Below are 21271 nucleotides of genomic sequence, written 5' to 3' on the forward strand. Positions count from 1 at the left end.
ATCATGATTTATCTTTTCCTTTGCAGTTATGTTCAGGCAAGTGGCTCTCAAAGGTTATATTCATTCTGAGGTCCGAAGTTAGAAAATATATAAAACAGGTGAAAGAAGTTGAGCAAAAGATTGACGGCCTTACACGAAGAACACCAACCTCAGGCATCAGTTTATAACACAATGGTCAGCAAAAATAAAATGTCCCACCAGCAACTGTAGTTCTTAAGATAGAAAATGGAATCTGATTTATACAGGGAGTCGTACGTCAAGGAATCTTGTTTTAAAATATCAGCTTGGAACAAGTTATTTGTTTCAAGCACTGTAGAAAGTTCTGGGGTGCTGAGCGCAGGGGTTAAGCACAACCCACATATGGAGGCCTTAGTCCTCGACACGGCTGTTGCAGGTTCGATTTCTGGCCTGGCAACCTTTGCCGCATGTCTTCCCCCTTCTCTCATTACCCTCTTTCCTGTCAATTCACTGTCAAATAAAGGCCACTAGAGCCAATAAAACCTTAAAAAAAGAAGCACTATAGAAAGTTCTTTTAGTTATCACTTTCTGTAATACAAATTCCAACCGTTTTTTACATTAAGTGTTTACAATATGGAGGCTGTTGTTGGTGTCTGAAATCAATCTGCCTGTATTTAAGCTTCATATCAAGATTTCATCTTGATTAAAAAAATGCCTAAATTGATTGATCAACTATTGTTAAGAAATAAACTAAAACATCTCTCTTGCAGTTTCACCTTGCCACATGCTCAGGTCTTAGAAATGTATGGGACTGCTAAAATCACTTATTGATGCAGAAAGCTGCACCAAAATACTGTAGTTTGTCTGTAAGCAGGAAAGCATTTTGTCAAGCTGAAAGATATAGTCACAGTACAAAGGAGTACATCCTCTTTCGATTATTCTGTTTTACCAATCAGAGATAATAAATCACTTAGTTCTTAGCAGTACTTAAATTTTAGTAAAGATAAACTTTAGGTAAAAGAAACAAAACAACATAGAGCATGTTACACCATATTATTTTAAATAAACTAAGACAGAATAGTTGCCAGTCTGTTCATAGGTTGGTAGGTTACAAAGTAATGACACTGCTGATTAAAATGTTAATTTAAAACCTTTTGAAGGTAAATGAATGCACTATTGACTTTATTCTTTTGAAAAGGTTTTCCTCTAACACACATTTTTTATTTATTAACATTGTGCTCTGAACATCTCATAGTTGTGTGGAGCTGAAATATAAAGTAGTACTGAAGCCTTCAATAAAAATAGTTAATAATCTAAAATAGCAGATTGTTCAGTTTGCTGTTGGGGAACAAAAAAAAACACAAGCTTTTTCCTGCAAAGGTTCGTACAGTTACAGTATGAATTTGCTGTTGTGGAGCACAAGAGCCAGACTTCTCTGATTGGCAGACTTGCATGTTAGCACATTTATTCTAAGCACTGTGGCTGTATTAATATGTCTCTGTTTATGTCACTGTACAGAAACTATTTTTGAAGTGAAATCTCTTTATCGTTCAAACTACAAGACGGTCTGGTAAATGAACATTTGCTCTCTGTATCAAAACGTCCGTTTGATCACTGTGGCACTCCATCCGGCCGGCCCCCGTGACCCTGCACAGATAAGCAGGTATAGCTAATAGCTGGATGGATCCTCCCTTCTCTTACGCAGTACTTTTGTGTATTAGGTATCTACATAAGCTCCTGGGTATGAGTGTGTGTGTGTGTGTGTGTAAGATTGTTTGTCCTGTGTGCCTCTCTGTTGCCCTTGGATGGACTGGCGACCTGCCCACTGTGTAACCTGCCTCTCTCCCCATGGCTGCCGAAGAGAGACACCAGCCCCTCTGCAAGGATGAGCTGGAATAGACAGTGATGGATGGATGGTTGGTCTCTAAATAAGGAGACACTTATTGATTAAACGTCTTATAGATGATTTCAGGACATTGTTACAACGAATTGCCCATAAATTATGACTGATGGTTGTAATCTTATGATAACATAACTAGGTGAACTTTGGCTCTCAGCCACCAGATATTTCCAAAACAGATTGCTTAATCGAAGGATTTTGCACATCTGTCAACATTGAGGGTAAACAAAAAGTGGCCATAGCAATCTAAGATCTATACCAGAAGTTATTATTTTTATTAATGCCATTTTGTGCTGTCTTCTCTTTACTCCACAAATATATTACTAAACTCTACAAATAATTTATTATGTCTTTATGTGAGAAAAACACACAAAGCAGATCCCATTATATAACTATTTGTTTCTTCAAGTTTGTGGCAGACTCTTCATGTGCACAAGTACAAAAGAAATAAAACCCTAAAGTCATAATGGGGTTGACTGTCATTTTACTACAAGTAGCATAAAAAAATGAACTATGGCAGGGTAGGTTTTTTTATTTATTAGGTTTTGATTATTCTTTTTTATAGGAAGGATGAAAAAAAATATATGATTATACAAAGATATGACATAAAAAGAATGTGTAGTTGTTCAAATACTGACTACACAGTGTCCGTTATCCTACAATAGCTAGCCCCGCCCACTTCGTCACAACCCTCCGGGGCTGACTACTGACCAGTTCTCTGTCTAACAGGTCCGGAAAATCTCTAAGACCTGGGTATTACCCTAAGAGAGATCTATAAGAGATAATCTATTTAAACTGGTGTCGAAAGCGATTCGTCTAGCTCTAACTACCTCCAATCCAGAAGTTACGACCCTTTTCAGTTAAGAAACAATCAGCTGAGTAGCCCTCACAGCTGCATAATTCCAATAACCACTTCTGTTAACGGTAGCTCGCTTTCTAAAATATAACTAGCTCTTGGAACCGACTAGACTAGATTTAGTGACTTGGATGTAAGTCCCTGGGTCATTATTTTACTCTCACCAAAGGAAATTATGAAGCCTCCTCTTTACTAGGACCATGTACATTAGTTTTACCTTTATTAAAAGAACTGAAAAATGAGTAAATGACTCAATTAATTCCAATGTCCACCAACCTCATTAGAATTTTAGAGTATGAATTTATTAAGCAAGCTTAAGCAGGGATATGTGACATACAAATCAATAATCAATTGTATATAATTCAAGAGCAGTGTAATAAGATCAACATGTATAATCATACCCTACTGTCTCTTTTCCCTAACCTATGTCGCAGATTCTGAGATAGCTTTTTAGGAAGCAAGTTCGACTCATACCCAGTTGGTGGTGGATCTTTAGCAACAGGAACGTCCGAAAACCTTGGTCTGAATCTTTGTCCTTTGTGTGGAAAATCCTCTTTAGAATAGAAGCAAAGTAGAGAGGGTTCAATTGTTTTGAAAACCCAACTCCTTATCCCTCCGGAACCTTTGTCTTTTCTCCAAGTCTGTTGCAATGTTTGGGTTGAGGCAAGACCGACGATCGAATCAGGAACCCGGGTTGGACGATTGGAACTTGTCTCCCTTTGGCGGCAAGAAGCTTCAGCTTTTCCCGTGGCTCCAGGGTGTGGTCTGCTGTTGTTTCCTCGATCTGCTTCTTCTGTTAGCTCTACTTCGGTGCCGCAGACAAAGAACAAGAACTTCTCCTCTTCCGTCTGCTTATATACAGTTCTCTGCCATGTATGTGTATGGGGAGTGTTAGTTTACGTGGTTTCCTGAACATCTGCTGATTTCACGGAAACCCCCGTCGGCCCCTCCTGTCTGCTGGCTGGGATGGAAAGTACCGTCCTTTCCTCAGCGTGTTGTTCTTAGCCAACCATACCGCCCCACCCATCCTGTGCGTCTGGCCATCTGTTCAGAACTGCTTGCGACAGCAGGAACTCACAAGTTCCCCTTCTCCTTTTTCCCCTTTTCCTTTTAACATTAAAAACTATGTCTTATCTATATCTATCTTTAACTATATCTTTCACTTATTATAAATCATCAAACCTTAATCATTTCATTGTTGTCATGTTATTACAGATCATGATTCGTACACTTCAGAATCATTCAGTGATTGCTTACATACAGTCATTTTACCTATTGTATTCATCCATGTTCAACTTAATCATTATCAAAACACTCAATCATTATAAATCAAAACACAAGATTGCTTTATTTCCTTCAGGCCTTCATGCACCTTTTTCTGTGTGTACCTGGATAGATCTCAAACCTCATACCAGTTTTCTTGACAACAGCTATGCTCAGGTGTGTTTTTTTTTGTTTTTTTGTTTTTTCCATGTCTGTCCTCTTTCTATTAGTGGGGCATCTGTTCCCAGAGGAGCTCAGCTTTGAAATCAGCTCATACACTGATCCAGCTGCAGATTTTTCGGAAACAAATATTTAGTACTTTAGAGAGGAAGATTTGTGCCTGAAAAGGTTCGGAGGGTAGTGGTAGTCTTTTTGTTTTTTCTTAAAGACAGTTAAAATAACTGATTTATGTTAATTGTTAAGAATAGGAAACTAAATGAGAGGAAGTGAAAGGAAAGGAAGAGAGAGAAGTGGACAAAATAACATAAAGCACAAACTCAAAATCCAACTGACAGAGTGTATGTTTGTCAGAGTTTGAGAGGCTGCTGCCACTCTTTCCAGAATCACAGTGACACTTAGACAGGCAGCAATTTGAGAGATGACCTTAGCTTAAATCCTCCTTCTCTGGGTGTTGCTAAAACATCTTGATTCACTTCAATAAAAATGGCTTTATAGTAGCACTGAAAACGTTGGTCATTCTTTATAATCCTGGTATACATTGTTGAAAAACCTGCATGTGATCCCATGGACTTTTTTGTGATGAACCAACTGTAAAGTAATCTTGAATTGTCAAGGTTTTATTAAAAATCTAAAAAATGTGGAGCTGCATTTTTTTTACAGTTGTGATTTGTTGTTAACTTATGTGTAAGTTAATTTGCATTTGAATGGCAGTGATCTTTGGATTTATGTATACAAACCCATTTGCATAGATGTCCCAAAGTGAAATTAATTTTTTTGTGCTACATGGTTTTATTATGTGATTGTTTATTTTTATTACTGCTTACAACAGATGGTGATATACATTGTTTTGATTTAGTTTTTAATACAGTTAAGTTAAGAACAGTTTTTAAATGAGTGAAAATCTTCTACAATAATTGTTTACTTATTCTCTTTTAAAGAAATATAGAAAATACATAGTCAGTCATAAAATGTATCTATTTAGACTTACTGCTTTAGCCTTCTTGGATAAAGTTGCACTTCTTCTATTGGATGCTTCAATTCAATATCCTCTCCTTGTTCAATATCTTCCTTTTCTTCTAACTTCCCTTACAGAGCAACCTTCCCTGCAGAGATTTGATCAAACAAAACTGCAGGTCAAAACACTGTAATTTATTAATGGAAACAGTGCAGTCTTTCCTGAACTAATAAATGATGAGCATCCTGGAATGACATAAACGGTGCATTTAGACTGTTTGCTGAAACGTTTTGCGGAACTGAAAAATACCAACCATTATGTCAATCTTAGCACTGATATTTTCTGTTTCTTTAAAAAATTATTATTATTTAGCCAACAGTAAGTGCAGTTTGTGAGAGAACCACTCATTATCTCTGCTGTTTAAATGGTTTAAAGTCATCGTCTAAAAAAACAGCACCTCTACCGACACATGATTTATAAACTCCCAGCTGGAAACCCAGCTGTTAAACTCCTGCAGTAGATTTTTTTTAACACATTAACATCAGTCTAAGCCTAGGAATTGGACAGCTACGAACCTGCACCCACTTTGATTTTGCAACACTTTGATGTCTGTAGCAGATGTTGCCTATTCTTATCTCATCTGTCAAGAAGCCGTTTTTATTGGTGTTTGTCAGCTTCAAAAGTCTCTTCTGTGAAATGTACCGACAAAAAAGATTTACAGAACAGCTGGGGAAGTGGTGGACCACAGGCAAGCATCTGTACTGTGTTCACCAGACCAACCAGCAAGTTAAAGTTTCATTTGTGCATGAATTTTATGATTTAGTAATATTGTTTATGAACTGGACCATTTTTTAAATGAGGTCCAACAGAGTAAAGTGGGATGATACATAAAATTAAGTTTAAATGCATTAAGTTTGTGGCTGAAATGAGACAAAATGACCAAAGGTTTAAGGTGTAAACACATGCAGTTTATTTTCAGTGTATGTCTAAAACATTTTAATACAGTTTCACAGTTTTTATTGGACAAGATGTAAACTTGAGGGTTTAAAGTAGAGCAGTTGGTTTTATGTTGTTTTATTTTAAACAAGGCAGTATTTCTGATAATATGAATAAAACACACTCTCAGCAAAGATGGAAGTATTGCATTAAGCTGTCATGATGCAAAGACAAAACACTAAGCAGATGCTGAAACTGCCACTGTTCATCATCAGAGATAAATACATGGTATTTAGAAAAACTAATCTCTTAACTCCTTTTCTTACAGTGTGATAACTAACTGTCTAAGCCACCTGGGACCTTATTTCCTGAGATCCAAGATGAACATTTATGAAATAAGGATGGCACCTCAGTGAATATTTTATTTTTCACTGCATGCTATGAAGCTAGAAGTCCCCAGAGCACACTGAGACACATAGAAATGGAATTCAATAGTGAATTAAATTTGGAATCAGACATGTCCTGAAGCCATCAGCACCAGAATTGTAATATACAAAAAGGCACCAAGTACGTTTCAGCCCAAACAATCAAAACCTCAAAGACCTCAACCCTGGAAATTACTGTGAAAAATTGTTTTCAGGCAGACCTCAAAGCAGCGTCTCTCTGAAAGGTTCAGCACCAAACCGTTTTCTTTGTATTTTTCTTGCACAGCCATAAATTGAAGACTTGTTTCAGTAAGATTAAACGATTTCTCTTTCATCTTGTCTTTCCATGATGTCCCGCCAGGTTTTGAATCATGTGGTACATCATCTAAGTGTCACAAAATAAACTTTAGATTTCAAAGATGCCTTCATGGGCAGTGGATGGTGAGTTAGATAAAGCAGTCGGTTTAAACATTAAAGAGCTTCCCTTTCTTATATAAACCTGATGCTTTGAAAAAAGATTGGAGAAAAAGTTCAGAAAGGTTATGCCAGTCTTCTTACCATTTACCAAAAATTGTCCATGTTTCCCTTCACTGCTACAAACCAGACAATTTTTCATAATAATAATAATAATAATAATAACTACATATAATTTTATCCAATGTGTCAATTTACTATCTACATATTTCAAAATTAAATTTCATTAAGTTGTGAATTCATTTAAAAATAAAAATCTAATTAATTAATTAATAATTTAACTACTTTATATTTACTGAAGTTAAAGTCAATCAGGAACAAACTTACTCTTTGAATTTGCCTTATCAAAAAGATTCAAACATCAACTTTGTCAATGTTTAACTCTTAAACATTACAGTCTGAAATCTCATTAAATAATGACTATCCACATTTTTTATGCTTACAGGGAAATAATCCTTAGTTCCCCTTTTAGGTTTACCTGAACAAATCCAATTACATCTGTTGTCAGATAAACATCCTGAAACTATTCCATGAAACACAGCAGCTTATACGTCTCATACTGGAGACGTAGGTGACCAGTATTGGATAAAAATACAAAGTGTAGAGTATGAAGAACCTTCCCAGTGGTGTACTACATTGATTTAAATGTTGTGCTGTGTGTCAAAAACTGTGCATTTTGTGTCTGTTTCATGTGAACTTCATTCTATTTGTGTTGTAGCAATCTTTAAGTGTGGCGTTGCGCTGTTTGATGGATTTTTAAGAACATGCACACCATTACTGCTGCCATCACGAACTGAGGGGAGCCTCTGAAGGCTCTGCCAACCAATATCTTCCCTGTCAGACCGCTGCTTTATCTGATGATCCAGGAGCAAGTGAAGCAGTGCTGAAAGTCAGCCCACTGAGTAGAAATATCACTTGATAATAACGGATCAGACCCCCTATTCTATCAGACATGACCTTACAATTTATGGTGCAGAAAATGCATGGGATGCACCTGAGAAACGTCCTAGTCAGACAAAGATTATAGCCTTACTTTGCTGTCAGCTATAAAAGCAAATGAAGGGGTAGGAGTGGATGTGTAATTCTTCCTGCCACAGTTGAGGTGCCTTTGAGAAATACTGAAACTAAATAGTAATTGTCCTAATGGAGTTGTTTAGATGCAAACAGAAGAAGATTGTTTACTCCCAAGAGGCCATATGAGAAGCAATCCAGAAAAAAACATTATCTCAGCAGAAACAGGATAAGATACCATGGAGCAAACACATGAATTTATATTATCTTAACAAATGCCATTCTGAGCAACTTTAGGTAAACATGTCAGTCACATCATCTATCCTATCACGTAGTTTCAACAGCTTGGGGGTCAATGTAATTTGGTAACTGAATGATACTAACATGCATAAAGCATTAGATGACTGTCACTAAAATGTGGGAAAAGTTCTGATTAAATGCATGTGTCACAGCATATGTGAATAAACAGGTTATTGTGTAAAAATAAAGTGAACTACTTCCTGACAAATATGAAGTCTTGATGAAGGAATCATGTGCTGTACTTTTTAAATTAACAAATTAAAAAGAGAGAAATGATTGCAAAATTTTGGTTCCACCCTCCCTCCGCCTCGCGTCCTGTGCCACAGTCTGGTTTGGAAACAAAAGTCGCCTCTCCTCAGCCTAATCTTTCAGTCAGGCAGTTCTGCTATACCAGCACCAACTGTGTGCTGCACTGCACTCTTATTGTGGAGGATGTTTGGACTTTTCTGTCTGAAGAAGCAAAATGTGAGAAAAGACAGGTGTCACACATTCGTACAAGCAGCATCCAAGTAATGGTTTTTTAACTAACCCAAGTCATAAACCTAAAAGAAAAAAAACCCTTTCCCTTCCTAAAATTTTGTTCAGTATGAATTATCATATTTACAGACGGGTACAGCAGCATAATTCAATTCCGACATGATAGTTTTTTATGATTTACTAATATTTGGATCATCAAGGTCATAAAAACTCCAAGACATCTGAGAAGGAATGTTCACCAACATTATGAAACTGTCTGGAATACAGAGAGCTGAAACCAATCCTCTACCTACATGAGAACCTGCAGCCACTCCATCAGTCTGAGAGCTGCTCTCAACTAAATTCAGAAACCAACTCATCACATCTAGGCGCACCTAGTCTCCCCAAAATGAAGTCGTTGTGGCTCACATTCATCACACCCTAACAAAGTTGATCACAAGAAGTCCTCCGTTCAATGTGAATGCACAAAGTCATCACTTCAGCTGACTGGTAGCTGCATGAAATATATGAGAAGCATCCATTCATATTAGCATCCCACCCACTGATATGACATCCCTCACTTTTTTTACTACACCAGTGGATTCCTGACTTTCTTTAGAGTGCATGTATAGTAGGGAAGTGTATTCAAATTTATTACTTCAAAATTTAGAATTAGTCATCCTTTAATTGATACTTATGACATTTTCATCAAATACAAATGAACTCCCACATGATTGCAATGATCAACAGATGCGCTCAGAATACTACATAAGGAACAAATGTAGAAAGAGCAAAACAAAACCGAAGCAGTCTGCTTTCACTTAATGTGACATAAAATGAAGAGATACATTAAAAGCATTTAAATAGCATTTGGAAAAGCGCAAATGAGACAGTCACGCAAGAGGAGCAATTCAGATGCTCAAAATCCAAATGAACAAAAAAATGCATTTCATAATGACTCGCAAAAATAAAAATAAAGCAAGCCGGGATGTATTATAGAAGAATTTTAATGGATAGACTAACAGAACGTTTTGCATAACTGTGAAATAGAAGGAAAAGATGCACAGATAGATATATGGTTTTAATGTATTTACAAATATAAGTAAGAAACGTTTGGCATGCATTTGCATTCATCCCAAGTTATTCTACTGATTCTAAATAAATTTGAGCTCCCTTTAAAGGCCACCTGATTATCATATAGAGACCATCTATGTGTGGAAGCCTCATAAGTTTGTTGGAGAATATTAGTGAACAAATAGTATTATGAAAGTCAAGAAACACACCAGATATACCAGACAGATTTAGAATAAAGTTGTGGGGAATCTTAAACCAGGAAAGTAGCTGTTCTTGTCAGATAGGAGCAAAACTGAACCTTTGTTACCTAAAGAGAGTGCAAATTCGTGTTGTGGAAAGATAACGTTGCACATCACTGTGAACATGCTGTGAAACATGGGTTTGGTTGAATCATGCTGCAGAAATCTTTTTTTTTTAGGCAACTAGTGGGAAGCTTATCAGATTAGGAAGATGGATAGAGTGAACTGGAAATGCAAATTGAAAAGGAGACCATTGATAAGTTGTGTCTACATTGCTTCTTATACACAAAATGTATCTTCGGTTTATAATCATTTTTATCAAGACTGTTTTCTGTTTTCAGCTTTTACAGTATTTCAGTCCGTCACATATTTATTCTTTTATCGATTTACATACAAGGATGCATAGAAATATAAATACTTGAAAACAACTGACATTTTAAACTAAAGGAAAGAAGAATAAAAATGAAATGTAGAGAGTTAGATATTCTTGTATAAATCATGTCTTTGCCCTTGTTATACCAATACAAGCATATCCAGAGGAGGACAAAGCAAAGTTATACAGTACCTTTTTATATGTGTGTTTTGTTCACATATTTCTGAAATCAGAAACTTATTATTATCAATACACAATAGTAAGTTAAAAGGTCAATTCAGCCAATAATAAACATAAGACATGAAATGTTATTTTAAACATTAAAATAAGTTTCTAAACTATTTGAAACTTGGTACTGACTTTGTCTGAAACTTTTCATCATTCCTATGAAACAAATTCAACCCCATTGTCAAAAAGCACATAGTCAGTTACTAGACTACATGCCAGTGCAAGAAAATTGGACACCATATCCAAGCTTCACCCTGGAGTCAAAAACCCATCTACTGTAAATTTCAGTTTATTTTTTACATTAGATTCGCAACAAAAACTCAAGTGAAAATATCATTTTAATAGACATTGGTCTGTAAATTCATCAAACTTTCTTGTTAGCACTAACATCGTGGTTTTTTGAAGACTATATAAAGTTAATTCTAAATTACATCTTGTGAGAGTGTTGCATCGTAATTTGATAGTTTGTACATTATTGTAGGTTTTACATTAGGCAGGTTTGAACATTGTGAACTTCAAGCTCTTCAATCTACCTGTAAAACATTGAAAATAACCTGCTCATACAGTACAACTTAAAGTCATTGATGTAATTCATCCTTCTGTGTTGCATGATTTTGTGAAGGGACTCAGTCATGAAGGGTACCTGGTATGATTGCAATAACAAGCCTGTATATTTTACTGGGTGTCTAGTTTTGCCTTTCTAAGACAGATTGAGTAGATTTCTGACCAAGATAAGAAGCCCAAAGAAGATTTACTGGTCTTCTGCATTACAAGAATGCCATAGCTATCAAGGTATTCTGAGCACGTAAACCTAATAGAAGACCCTGAGGCGGACTCCAAACATGATGAAAGGATTAAATGTTTCATCTGGCCTGGAAACACCACAGAATCTGCCAGAAAATCGCTAGAGGATTTGAGTTTGACAAAAGGGCATCAAGAATAGAGGTTTGTTTTAGTTGGACTACGTACGTAGATAAATCAGTTTTTTTATTTAATTAATTTCTTGGATTATCTTGTTCAATCCTGCAAGAAAATCTAAACTATTTGAAACTTGGTAGTGATCAGGAAGTTGTTGGAGGTGCTGTGAGAGAAGCAGCAGGCAGTAACTGAAGGTCAGACAGGCTCTAAAGAAATTACCATTAAGGGAGCAATATTAATTTGGATTTTTCTCTTTTTTTTATTTTTTACCTTATTATAAGGAGACTTATTTAGCATTATAAGATCTGAAATTACTTTTTATCTCTAATTATAAGTTTAAAATGCTGACAACCAACTAAAACTCATAGGTTTTAGTTATTTATGCTGTAATTCAGTATTTTTAGACTTTAACATTATTATTAGTTTGTATTATTTGACATGTGTTGTCCAGAATGTTCTTAGATGACCACATTTTGTTGATTAGATCCAATAGCTTTAATTTAGGAGTGGCAGATGGCCAAAAAATGCCTCCTTTGTGCCAGAGTGTACCTCGACAGTGAGCGAGAAGGTGACTGGAAAACAAAAGAAAATAATGAAAATACTTTGACTGTGACTGATTTAGTCCTGGGGCATTTGGAAAGAAAAGAAAAGAGAAACTCAGATGAATACAAAGCTTCGAAATCAAACGCCCTCACAAAAAACTATAGCCAAATAACAGCTAAACCAGACTCTTGCAGGACAAAGAATGGTCAAGTGAGGCAAAAATTGAGAGAGAAGGAAAGTCAGGAAGAGATAAAAGAGTGAGCAGTAAAGACACAAACTAATTTCAGCTGACAGTCAAGGACACAGTGACAGGAAACGGGAAGGTAGAAAAGGATTGTTAAGAGATCTAACTATATTACCAGAAAATCTCAGCACTCTAAACCCAGTAAAAGAAACGGCAATAAAAAATCTAGCATGTTATAAGCTTTGCTCCTTGAAATGTAATGTCTGACTCAGTAAACCACCAGCCAGGTATTTTTCATGGAAAACAAAGGCTTGGGCTCTTATTATAATGCTTTTGTGCTTCAAACGCTCCAGAGGAAACTATCTGATCGGCTCATCTGGCTGAGAATCAAATGCTTAAAGCAGCAGATACAGAACAGAAAGGCGTGACCCTGAAAGAAAAAAAACAAACAAATGGAAACAAAAAATTGCTTTTGGCATTTTTTTTATTCAACGCCCACTTATACATTTCAGCCCAAAAAAACTATCAGTGTGCTATGACTCAATCTGGGTATATGGTGATATTTTTGTAGAGCTGTTTGTTGGCTTTAAGGATGGTTAAAGCAAACTGCACATGGTTCATTCAGTGTTCAGACTCAGAAACCATTCTCTGAATATGGTCAGGTATCAAATGGAAATGTTTTTAAAAAGCAGCAAAGGTACAAATGAAAACTTAATTTAGAGTAATATCAGAATATCTGACTGCAAAAAAAAAAAAAAAAAAAAATTGTACAGGAATATACACGCATTATATTTTAGGGAAGCAAATTGTTTATCTTGTTCACTCTTACCATTACTCCTTTATTTCTGATCTAATGTTCTTTGACCTCTTCTGCTACATAAATATGTAAGATAATGTTAAACTTACTTAATATTGGACTCTTCATTATTAAGATTCTTTAAGGTAGCTAACAATAATAATAACAACACAATAGTAGTACAAACACAAAATAAAAATTAAATAACCTTTAGTCATCTAGAGGACCAAAGGATTTGTATTCTAAATTGATTTTATTTATGAAGGAATCTGCATCTGAGAAACATCTTGAATATTTATTGAGTCTTTGGTTGACTAACCCCCACTTGCTTTTGCTTTGTCTATTTTAAACCAATTTTTTTTCACATTGTTTGTTTGTGCAATCTGGCACATCTTTCCAATTGTAAAATTGTCTGCTGAAGAAATAAAAAACAAAGCTGGGCCATTAGTGCAACCAAGCGTGACTGAGAGGCGAGGCTGGGTGAAGTTACGAGAAGGAACTGGGGGAAGAGCGATCTCTGAGAGGGCTGTTTCTTCTTGGGTGTTGCATGAAAACATCAGAATTAAATCTGAAAAGGCCACCGGTCCAGCGCTCACAGGAGCACACAAAAAGCACAAAGAGTGAACCAGGTTGAATGAGATTTGCTCTTCATTGAGGAGGAGTCATTATTCTTTGTCACAGTTACATTACGGCTCTAATCCCACCATTTTACCAGTGATGAGAGATTTTTAATGATTACAGGGGATCACTGTATCTAAATGTCAGCCAGTAATGATTTTAATTCGCTAAACAAGTTTCTGATCCGATGGATGTGCATAAATGCTTTGCTCCATTTGCCTGTTTCCCACCCCAGCAGACCCGAGTATGTTCACGGCCAAATGAGCATTACCACGCTCCAGAGATCAGATCTAGACTTTCAATCTATGGTATGGCTGGAGTTTACAGAATCGACTGTTGGTCTGTGCTGGTGTGTTGATTTAGGAGGACACGTGCTGTTTACTAATCCCTCTAAAGCTTCAGCCAGGTTAATCTTGCAGTAAACAATGTGTCTCTAAGCTGGACTGCAGTCTGATCTTATCTGTATAATGTGTGCGAGTGTGTACCTGTGTGCATTTGTGTTATCAGATGTTTACACCCTGATAAACTCGCTGTTGTCCTGCAAAACAAATTTACAAACAGCAGACCATAATCACACATGGTCACAGCTGGCGAATCATTATCCACACTCTGCAAATAATATTGTGGATGCTTTGGGGATCATCGCAGAAGTGGTATGGATGCATTGGGTCAAACTTTGCAACCCATTATTTTCGCCAACAGCCATGGCATCTTTTGGGCTGCCACAGATGATACAGTCCTCTGTGAGCATCACTCAATAATTTATTTCAGCGTGAATAATAAACAGCGGCGCAGGCTTGGTGTGATACTGAAATCTTTTGTTTGATTGTTTTGGTATTGTTCGTTTTTGCTGTTGAAACAGAAAATAAAGAAAATCTTAAACTCTTAAAATCCACCAAATGTTAACCAAGCAAAGCCACAACTAAAGTGAGTGAGTTTTTTATGAGTTATCTTTGGAGTGGCCCATTTATTAAGAGAAACCAATAAAAACAGTTAAATAATAGCTTTCTTTGATCGAGCCAGTAGTGTAATGTAGCTCTATTCATTGCAATGATTCTACCAAAATTATTTTATCTCATTCTACTCTATATGCAGGCTTTCTGACAGAGATCTACTTGATGTTTTCCAAGTTAAATGTTTAAAATGGCTTACAGGACTGGAAGAAGTGGCTTTATTTTCTGACAAATGCAGCTACAAATGATTTTGCCACTTGGGGTCAATCAATTCTGTGTACCTGAAAGTGATTGACCCTGTCATGTATGGCTGTATATTTTACAAAGATTGGCTCTTTCTTCACATGAAAGCATTTTGTTTAACTTTGGCTGTGATTAGTTGATTGGTTGACTGACTAATCTACTGTATAGGTTACTGCACTTAGGGTGTAGATGATCTTTGTCACAACATTTTGTTTAATGTCATGTCTAAAGTGAGTTAATATGTCAAACTACAAACTGCATGGAAAGTGTTCAAATCTATTTGAAAGTGTTCTGTCTCATTTGTCTTTGGATTTTTGTGAAATTTTTGCAATTATATAGGGTGTGGTTGCTCTCGACTTATTTAATAATCAAATTCCACTAAAACTCCACTCTGCACTCTAAGTTGGGCATTAAACTACGGAACATGTATACTTCAGCCAGGTGCATTCAAAGCTTTCTAGAGACCAGAGAACTGAACTCACTGGTTCAGGTGAGAGCTTTGATTTGTAAATCCAGCTTTGTCTTTAAAGCCGCTTGAGATGAAAGCCAAGGAAACATACTGAAGCCGACATTGTAGGCCATCAGGGGCGCTTCTGGCCCAGCTCAATATGGGTCATTGTGTGGGTAACATTTTGTGTCTTTTGTAATGAATCCTGGGGCATTAATCAAAATCAACCCTGCTTCGCATAAATCAACAGAGGGGACACAACCGAACAGTGAAGTGTGTTCAAGTGAGCAGTGTGAATTATAATCATCCCTCTAATGAGAACCATTTTTCATCTGTGAGCTGTTTGTGTAAGGCAACCTCTATGTGTACATTTGGATAAGAGGGGGGTTATGCATGCATGGTGTGAACATAAGCCCATCATATATGAGAGTATTTTTAATGAACTTCACAGTTACTTAGGGTTGAAGAAGCAATAATAGAATGTTCTTGCAAGCAGCTGAGTAGACTAAGATGACTCGGAGGGATTACTAATGAGACACAGAATTAAAATTTAGAGTTATGACTTCTCCTGTCTCATAACTTTAAAGTATTGTCACCTTATAAGTGAATTGCTGTTTTAATACTACAGAGCTCTTAATATTAATCCTTAATTTATGCAATTTACAGGCAGTAAACTTTTAAGTGGTAATAATTGACAGTTTAACTTTTTTGTGAAAACTGCTCATTTTCTTTGTACATTTCATAAACCAACCAGTGTTTTTGGACAATCTGTGATCAATGCAGAATCATTCAGCATATGTTTATAATGTGGTTTTCCTGCTTCTCTCAGTCTAAGTTATCCTGAACCCCAAACAGCACCAAAATATTTCTCCTTTTGTTTTTAGCAAAAAGAAAAATAGAGATATAAATAAATCTAAAATGGTGCTATGAATAGTTACTTTCCAGTGATACGGTTCTAATTATACATTCATTTTCAAATTCAGTCCAGAGGCTTTTAAAAAACAATTAAACAATTAAACAATTAATAATTGATGTAGAAACTTGACTCAGATACCAACTTTCACTTCCAGTTTGGATGTAACCAATAGACACACTGGAGGTGCCATTGCTCTCTCTTAATTAATTTCTCATGTGCATTAAGGTGTCAATTCCTTGCCTTCCTTCAGTCAAGCAACCTCCAAAATTTGTGCATGGGAAATTTCTGAGCTCATACACCGACACCTGCACATGTGAGCCTGTAATTTTACAGAATAAAGTTGAAAAATGTTTCAAATTTACCAACATTACAACCATCACTATTGCATCCTGTGTGTTGGGTTTCAGTCCGGGTGGCGAAGACATTCACCTTCTGTTTTTTGTCACTCCTCATATTTTGAGCCAATTATAATCAGTTCTGCTACGTGCAACACCAGAGAGTATATCCCCACCTCTCATGCCCCCTTTTTTTAGCTTAGACATGCTAACAAGCAATAGAAAGTTTCTTAAAATTACATTTTAGCTTTTTTTAGCAGTGACACAATGCCACCCTGGACAAAGAGTTATAGAACACATGTTGGAAACTGCCACTGTTTATTAGGTTAGCATTTTCCTCTTTTTGTATGAACATATCACATGTTTTCTCACAGTAATGATAAAAATAGATTTGAAACAAATGTTATTTCCTTCATCAGGCTCAATATTCTGCTTTCAGAACCAAAAAGGACGCAGTGGGCATGTATCACAAGCTAGTATTGTAATTTCTGTCTGAGTTAATTTCCCTGGAGTTTCTGCATTAGTGCCACTGGCTTTTTTAATGGACATTAAGACTTCACTGCCGCTTCCAAATGAAATGCCACTGACATTCTGCCCTAGGAAGCTACAAGACACTGTGGAATGGAATTAAAGCAGTATGACCATATGCTCCATCAAGCTGTGGACCTCTGCTGGGAAAGTGACAACGTGTGACTCTAATGAGGCACAAAGAAGCAAGAAATGATCCGAAAACAATCAAACTGTGAAGTTTTGCTCTGATGTTTTAAGGACCTGTCTCTGAGGAATTAGTATCTGTTTAATCAGACACTTATCTTTGGAAATTAAGAGGAAAAAATGCAAGTATATGAGAAGATAAGTTGGACCTGCAGGGCTTTGCAAGCATCAGGAAAACCTGTTGAACCTTTGTCACATTAGAATGCAGAGCAGACACTCACGTGGAAGGAAAAGGATATGGTTTCAAAGGGTTTTGCAAAAAAAAAATCCAAAGTCTGCCATTAGCATTCATTTTCAAATTCAATTGGCTCAACCTGAAAAGTGACTTTAAATAAGAGGTCATTGATGAGATAGTTTCACCACAACACCCACAAAGTCATGGTGAGGAAAATGTTCGTTAAAAGCTTTCACACTGATATAAACACCCCATCATGTGAAATTAGTCTTTGATCCCAATGTTAAGGGGACAAGATCAAAAACTTAATTTATTCAAAAAATAAAACCAGCTTAGCAGCAGAAAACAGCTTTTGCTCACCCCAAGCTGTTTAACACGATGCCCTGAAATAATTTGCTCAAGGGGAGAGAAGTTTGTCAGCAGATTGTGAAACAGCATGAGACCTGCATGAAAAGGGTAAAACAAGAAGTTGATGATGGCTCCTTCAGACAAATCATTACATGTAATGTTAACAAAATCACTGTAGTCCACATTAAAATTGCATAATTAAATGTTATTAATTTTGCAGGTAACGTTTGATGCAGAGAAATTTTGACTTACTGCTGGCATTTCCCCAACATCAAAGAGCAAAGATAAGCAGAATCATGGTAAAAACATCTCAAGATTCAGTTTATCCGGCCAATAAAATGGTACCACTGTACAGGGAATAGTTCTATATATTAATATGCCAGGGGCAGAGTGTATCAGAAATAATAAAAAAAAGGTTGAGCTGCCCCAGATTTTCCATCCAGCAGGTGATCAGATCAGCAGGTTTGGGTGTTAATTTAAAAGAACTCGTGGGTCCAGTTATGATCTTTGTTACTCCCCTTTACTAAGTATTATTACACTCAATTTAAAAAAAGTCAGTAACTAAAAAATCAGCTTGCCACCGACTGTCACAGTTATTTTGAGCTTCAAATGTTCATTTGACATCACATTTTATTCATTAAGTGGTGATTCATCATGGAAACTAAAACCCTTAATAAACTTTTCTTCTTTTTTTTTGATTGAACTTTAAAAAATTTTTAGTTTGAAAAGGCTTTTGTGAAACAACAGATTTGGTTTAAAAAAATCTCAAACTGCAGTATTTTTCTATATTTTTATTTATTTATGTTTTACCCAGGCTTGAATAATGCCTGGGTAAAAAAGGTAGAATAAATGCCTTCTTGCATGGACTTTTTTACACCATTCTTGGTGAGACTCTTCCTAAGTTGTAGTGAGAACATAATCATGTTTAGTCAATAGATAATTTATAAGGAAAAGTTCCTTAAATGTCTTTGCCAGGACACACACTTTTAGCAAAGTTGGTTTCATGACGGAATAGAATAAACTTGAAGAAGTATAACAGGTTTTGTTTCTGTAAAAGAGACAAATGCACCTTAACTGTTTTGTTTGAAAATGTGCATGTTACGTGAACTGTAACCTGGTCACTGTGGATTTGTTTTTCTATGCTTCCTCCTAGTAACGCCCAACCATCTCCTCCTATCCCTTTACATTTCATTCAGAAAGTGCTTAAAATTATTCACTGATATGATATGTTCCTTCCAGGCCATAGAATTTATTCTCATTTTTTTACTTCCACATAATCATGTGTAACCTAATTAAACATAAAACATATCTAATACCACCATATTCATCTATGAAAAGTTCAATATATCCCTCCTTTTTGTCTGCTTCTTCATCCATTTTTTACCTCATCTCATTCTGATAACCATTCACCCCTCCGTCTTCATTCCTGCTTTATTTTTCCTAAATCTGGAGCGTTTTTAAATTGGCCAGGTCAGTTACCCACTGAGTCAGAAGTCCCATGCTCATTCTCCTCTTCTTCTTATCCTGTATCTCTTTGCTTGTCTAAGCCAGTGAACTCAGCATGCTTGGGGAAAAAGCCTGGGTGAAATTTTCCGTGCAGGACAGTGAAACTCCACTGTCTAAGGCACACTGGGGATTTAGGCTTGGGAGTTAGATATGCATGAGGAGAGCCATGTAATTATAAGGAGCCATGGTTGCTATGAATTAGGTTTACAGAGACAGTTTAGAAGAAAAAGAAAAGAGCTCAAATATGCAATAATATCTTTCACCATTCACAACCTGGAAGCCTAGAAAGCCTTAAATTAATACTGTTGCTAGAGATGCAACGGTCAATCAGCCAGAGACTAGAACCAGACAAGTTTTACTGATTTCCATTTCAAATAGATGTTTTTTCTATTATTTTGGTCTACAGTTGATCAACACCATCGAGGATCTAAGAAGAGCATTTCTATTCATGTAAGAAAACTTTCAATTTGTCTCATATTTCCCAGTTTTAAACAATAATAGATTTCAAGTGACCTTCTCAGTGACACATTTTAAACTTAAACCCACTCTCACAGAGCCATGTTACATAATAACAAATTAAAGAGAATTTATTGAACCTTGTTTGTTATCTATATCTGCTCACTGTGGACGCAGATGCAAATGGCAGGAGAACTGCAATCCCACAAAGAAAACAGATGCTGCTGTAATTAAGCAAGGCAACTTCAAATCCAGCGGAACTTCTGTGAGCCATTCAAATTGTGTCTATTGCATTTCCAGCCAATCAGGACATGCGAAAGTACAGGGCCATTAAAGCATTGATGCATTGCAGCAGCCAGCCGCTGAGCTGGGCCTGTGAAGAGTCTCTCCAGCCGCAGCTTCTGTCATTATAGCAACGCTCTACACCTCATCGCACTGTGGAACACTTATTCCAACACAACAGGGGAAGAGCATCAGCATTGTATCAGCTGTGAGCACCAACTGGGAGAGAACAGAAAGTCAAGAGTCACAGAGGAGGAGAAAATGGACTGATAGATGGCAGAGAGGGGAGGCTGTCCTACAGGACTGTGGGAAACTTGTTTTTTTGTGTTTTGCTCACTTTGTTTTCCTTTTCATTTCTTCCTGGCTCGGTCTCTTTCTGTCAGAGCTCTGTAGTCCTGCAGAGTCTCCAGGGGATGGGATTATAGGAGTCTACGTTACGTAGCTACGGTAAGCCTGCATAGGAGAAGGTCAAGGGGAGGCGAGACAAACAAGAAAGTCTGTAATTTCTCCATGTCTGACCCACTTTTTCTGTTCTTTTGTCTCAGCTGTTGTCTCTTTATTGCAACCTGGGTCCCACGTCTCTCTGTGGTGTCTCACAAAGAAATAAGTATAAAACATTGTTCCAATCAGGTGACATTCGTCATTCTAAACTCTTGGGTACTCTTTATAACATTAAGGTTCAAGTAAACTCGATTTGGAAAGTAAATATTGAATTCACTTTTCTTCTAATCCTCAATATTTCTTTGCTTCCTCTGCTATTTTTTACAGATCATTTGTCTTTTCACCTTCTTCTCTTACCCATTATTGCTGCAGCACAGTTATTATAATAAAATGCTGACATTTTATGTTTCTGTAAACTAATGATAAGAATATAATATCAGATTTGACTGTGTGGAGTATGAAAGGCTGTTTTCCAAACCTTACATTTGTAAGCCTATTTGGGATGCCTCAAGCCAACAAAATAAGAGCCTAATGGGAAACTTGGAAGAATCTCAAGCTGTTTTTAAGGGATATAAAGTAAAATTTAACAGTCTGACATTAACAACCAGGGTGCTACCATCTGCTTCACACATGCAGTCTTACTACACTAGACAAAATAAGTCATCAGACAGGTGTAACAATGATGGTGTTGGCAGAGCCAGTCCAAGTCATAAACCAAACTAAATCACTGCTTAGGGTCCTTAATGTCAGCAGAGCCTCTTCTCACA

At 36.6% G+C, this 21271-nt stretch overlaps 1 protein-coding gene and 1 long non-coding RNA gene across 3 annotated transcripts in view; one reads left to right on the forward strand and one right to left on the reverse strand.

Moving 5' to 3' along the window:
• Positions 1 to 21271, reverse strand: part of kctd16b (potassium channel tetramerization domain containing 16b) — a 107609-nt gene that overhangs the window by 75544 nt on the left and 10794 nt on the right. Inside the window, exon 2 of one of the 2 annotated variants that reach the window (XM_028032162.1) lies at positions 5159 to 5260. The exons of the other annotated variant lie outside the window; for it this stretch is intronic. Coding sequence (XP_027887963.1) covers positions 5244 to 5260 — 17 coding nt within the window. The 3' untranslated portion in view covers positions 5159 to 5243. Of the gene's footprint in view, positions 1 to 5158; positions 5261 to 21271 lie in introns of those variants that run through there. 2 annotated transcript variants of the gene reach the window in all.
• Positions 1 to 21271, forward strand: part of LOC114153547 (uncharacterized) — a 75367-nt gene that overhangs the window by 43118 nt on the left and 10978 nt on the right. The gene's annotated exons all lie outside the window — the stretch shown is intronic.

Source organism: Xiphophorus couchianus, chromosome 11 (assembly GCF_001444195.1).
Source record: "Xiphophorus couchianus chromosome 11, X_couchianus-1.0, whole genome shotgun sequence".
Lineage (NCBI taxonomy): Eukaryota > Metazoa > Chordata > Actinopteri > Cyprinodontiformes > Poeciliidae > Xiphophorus > Xiphophorus couchianus.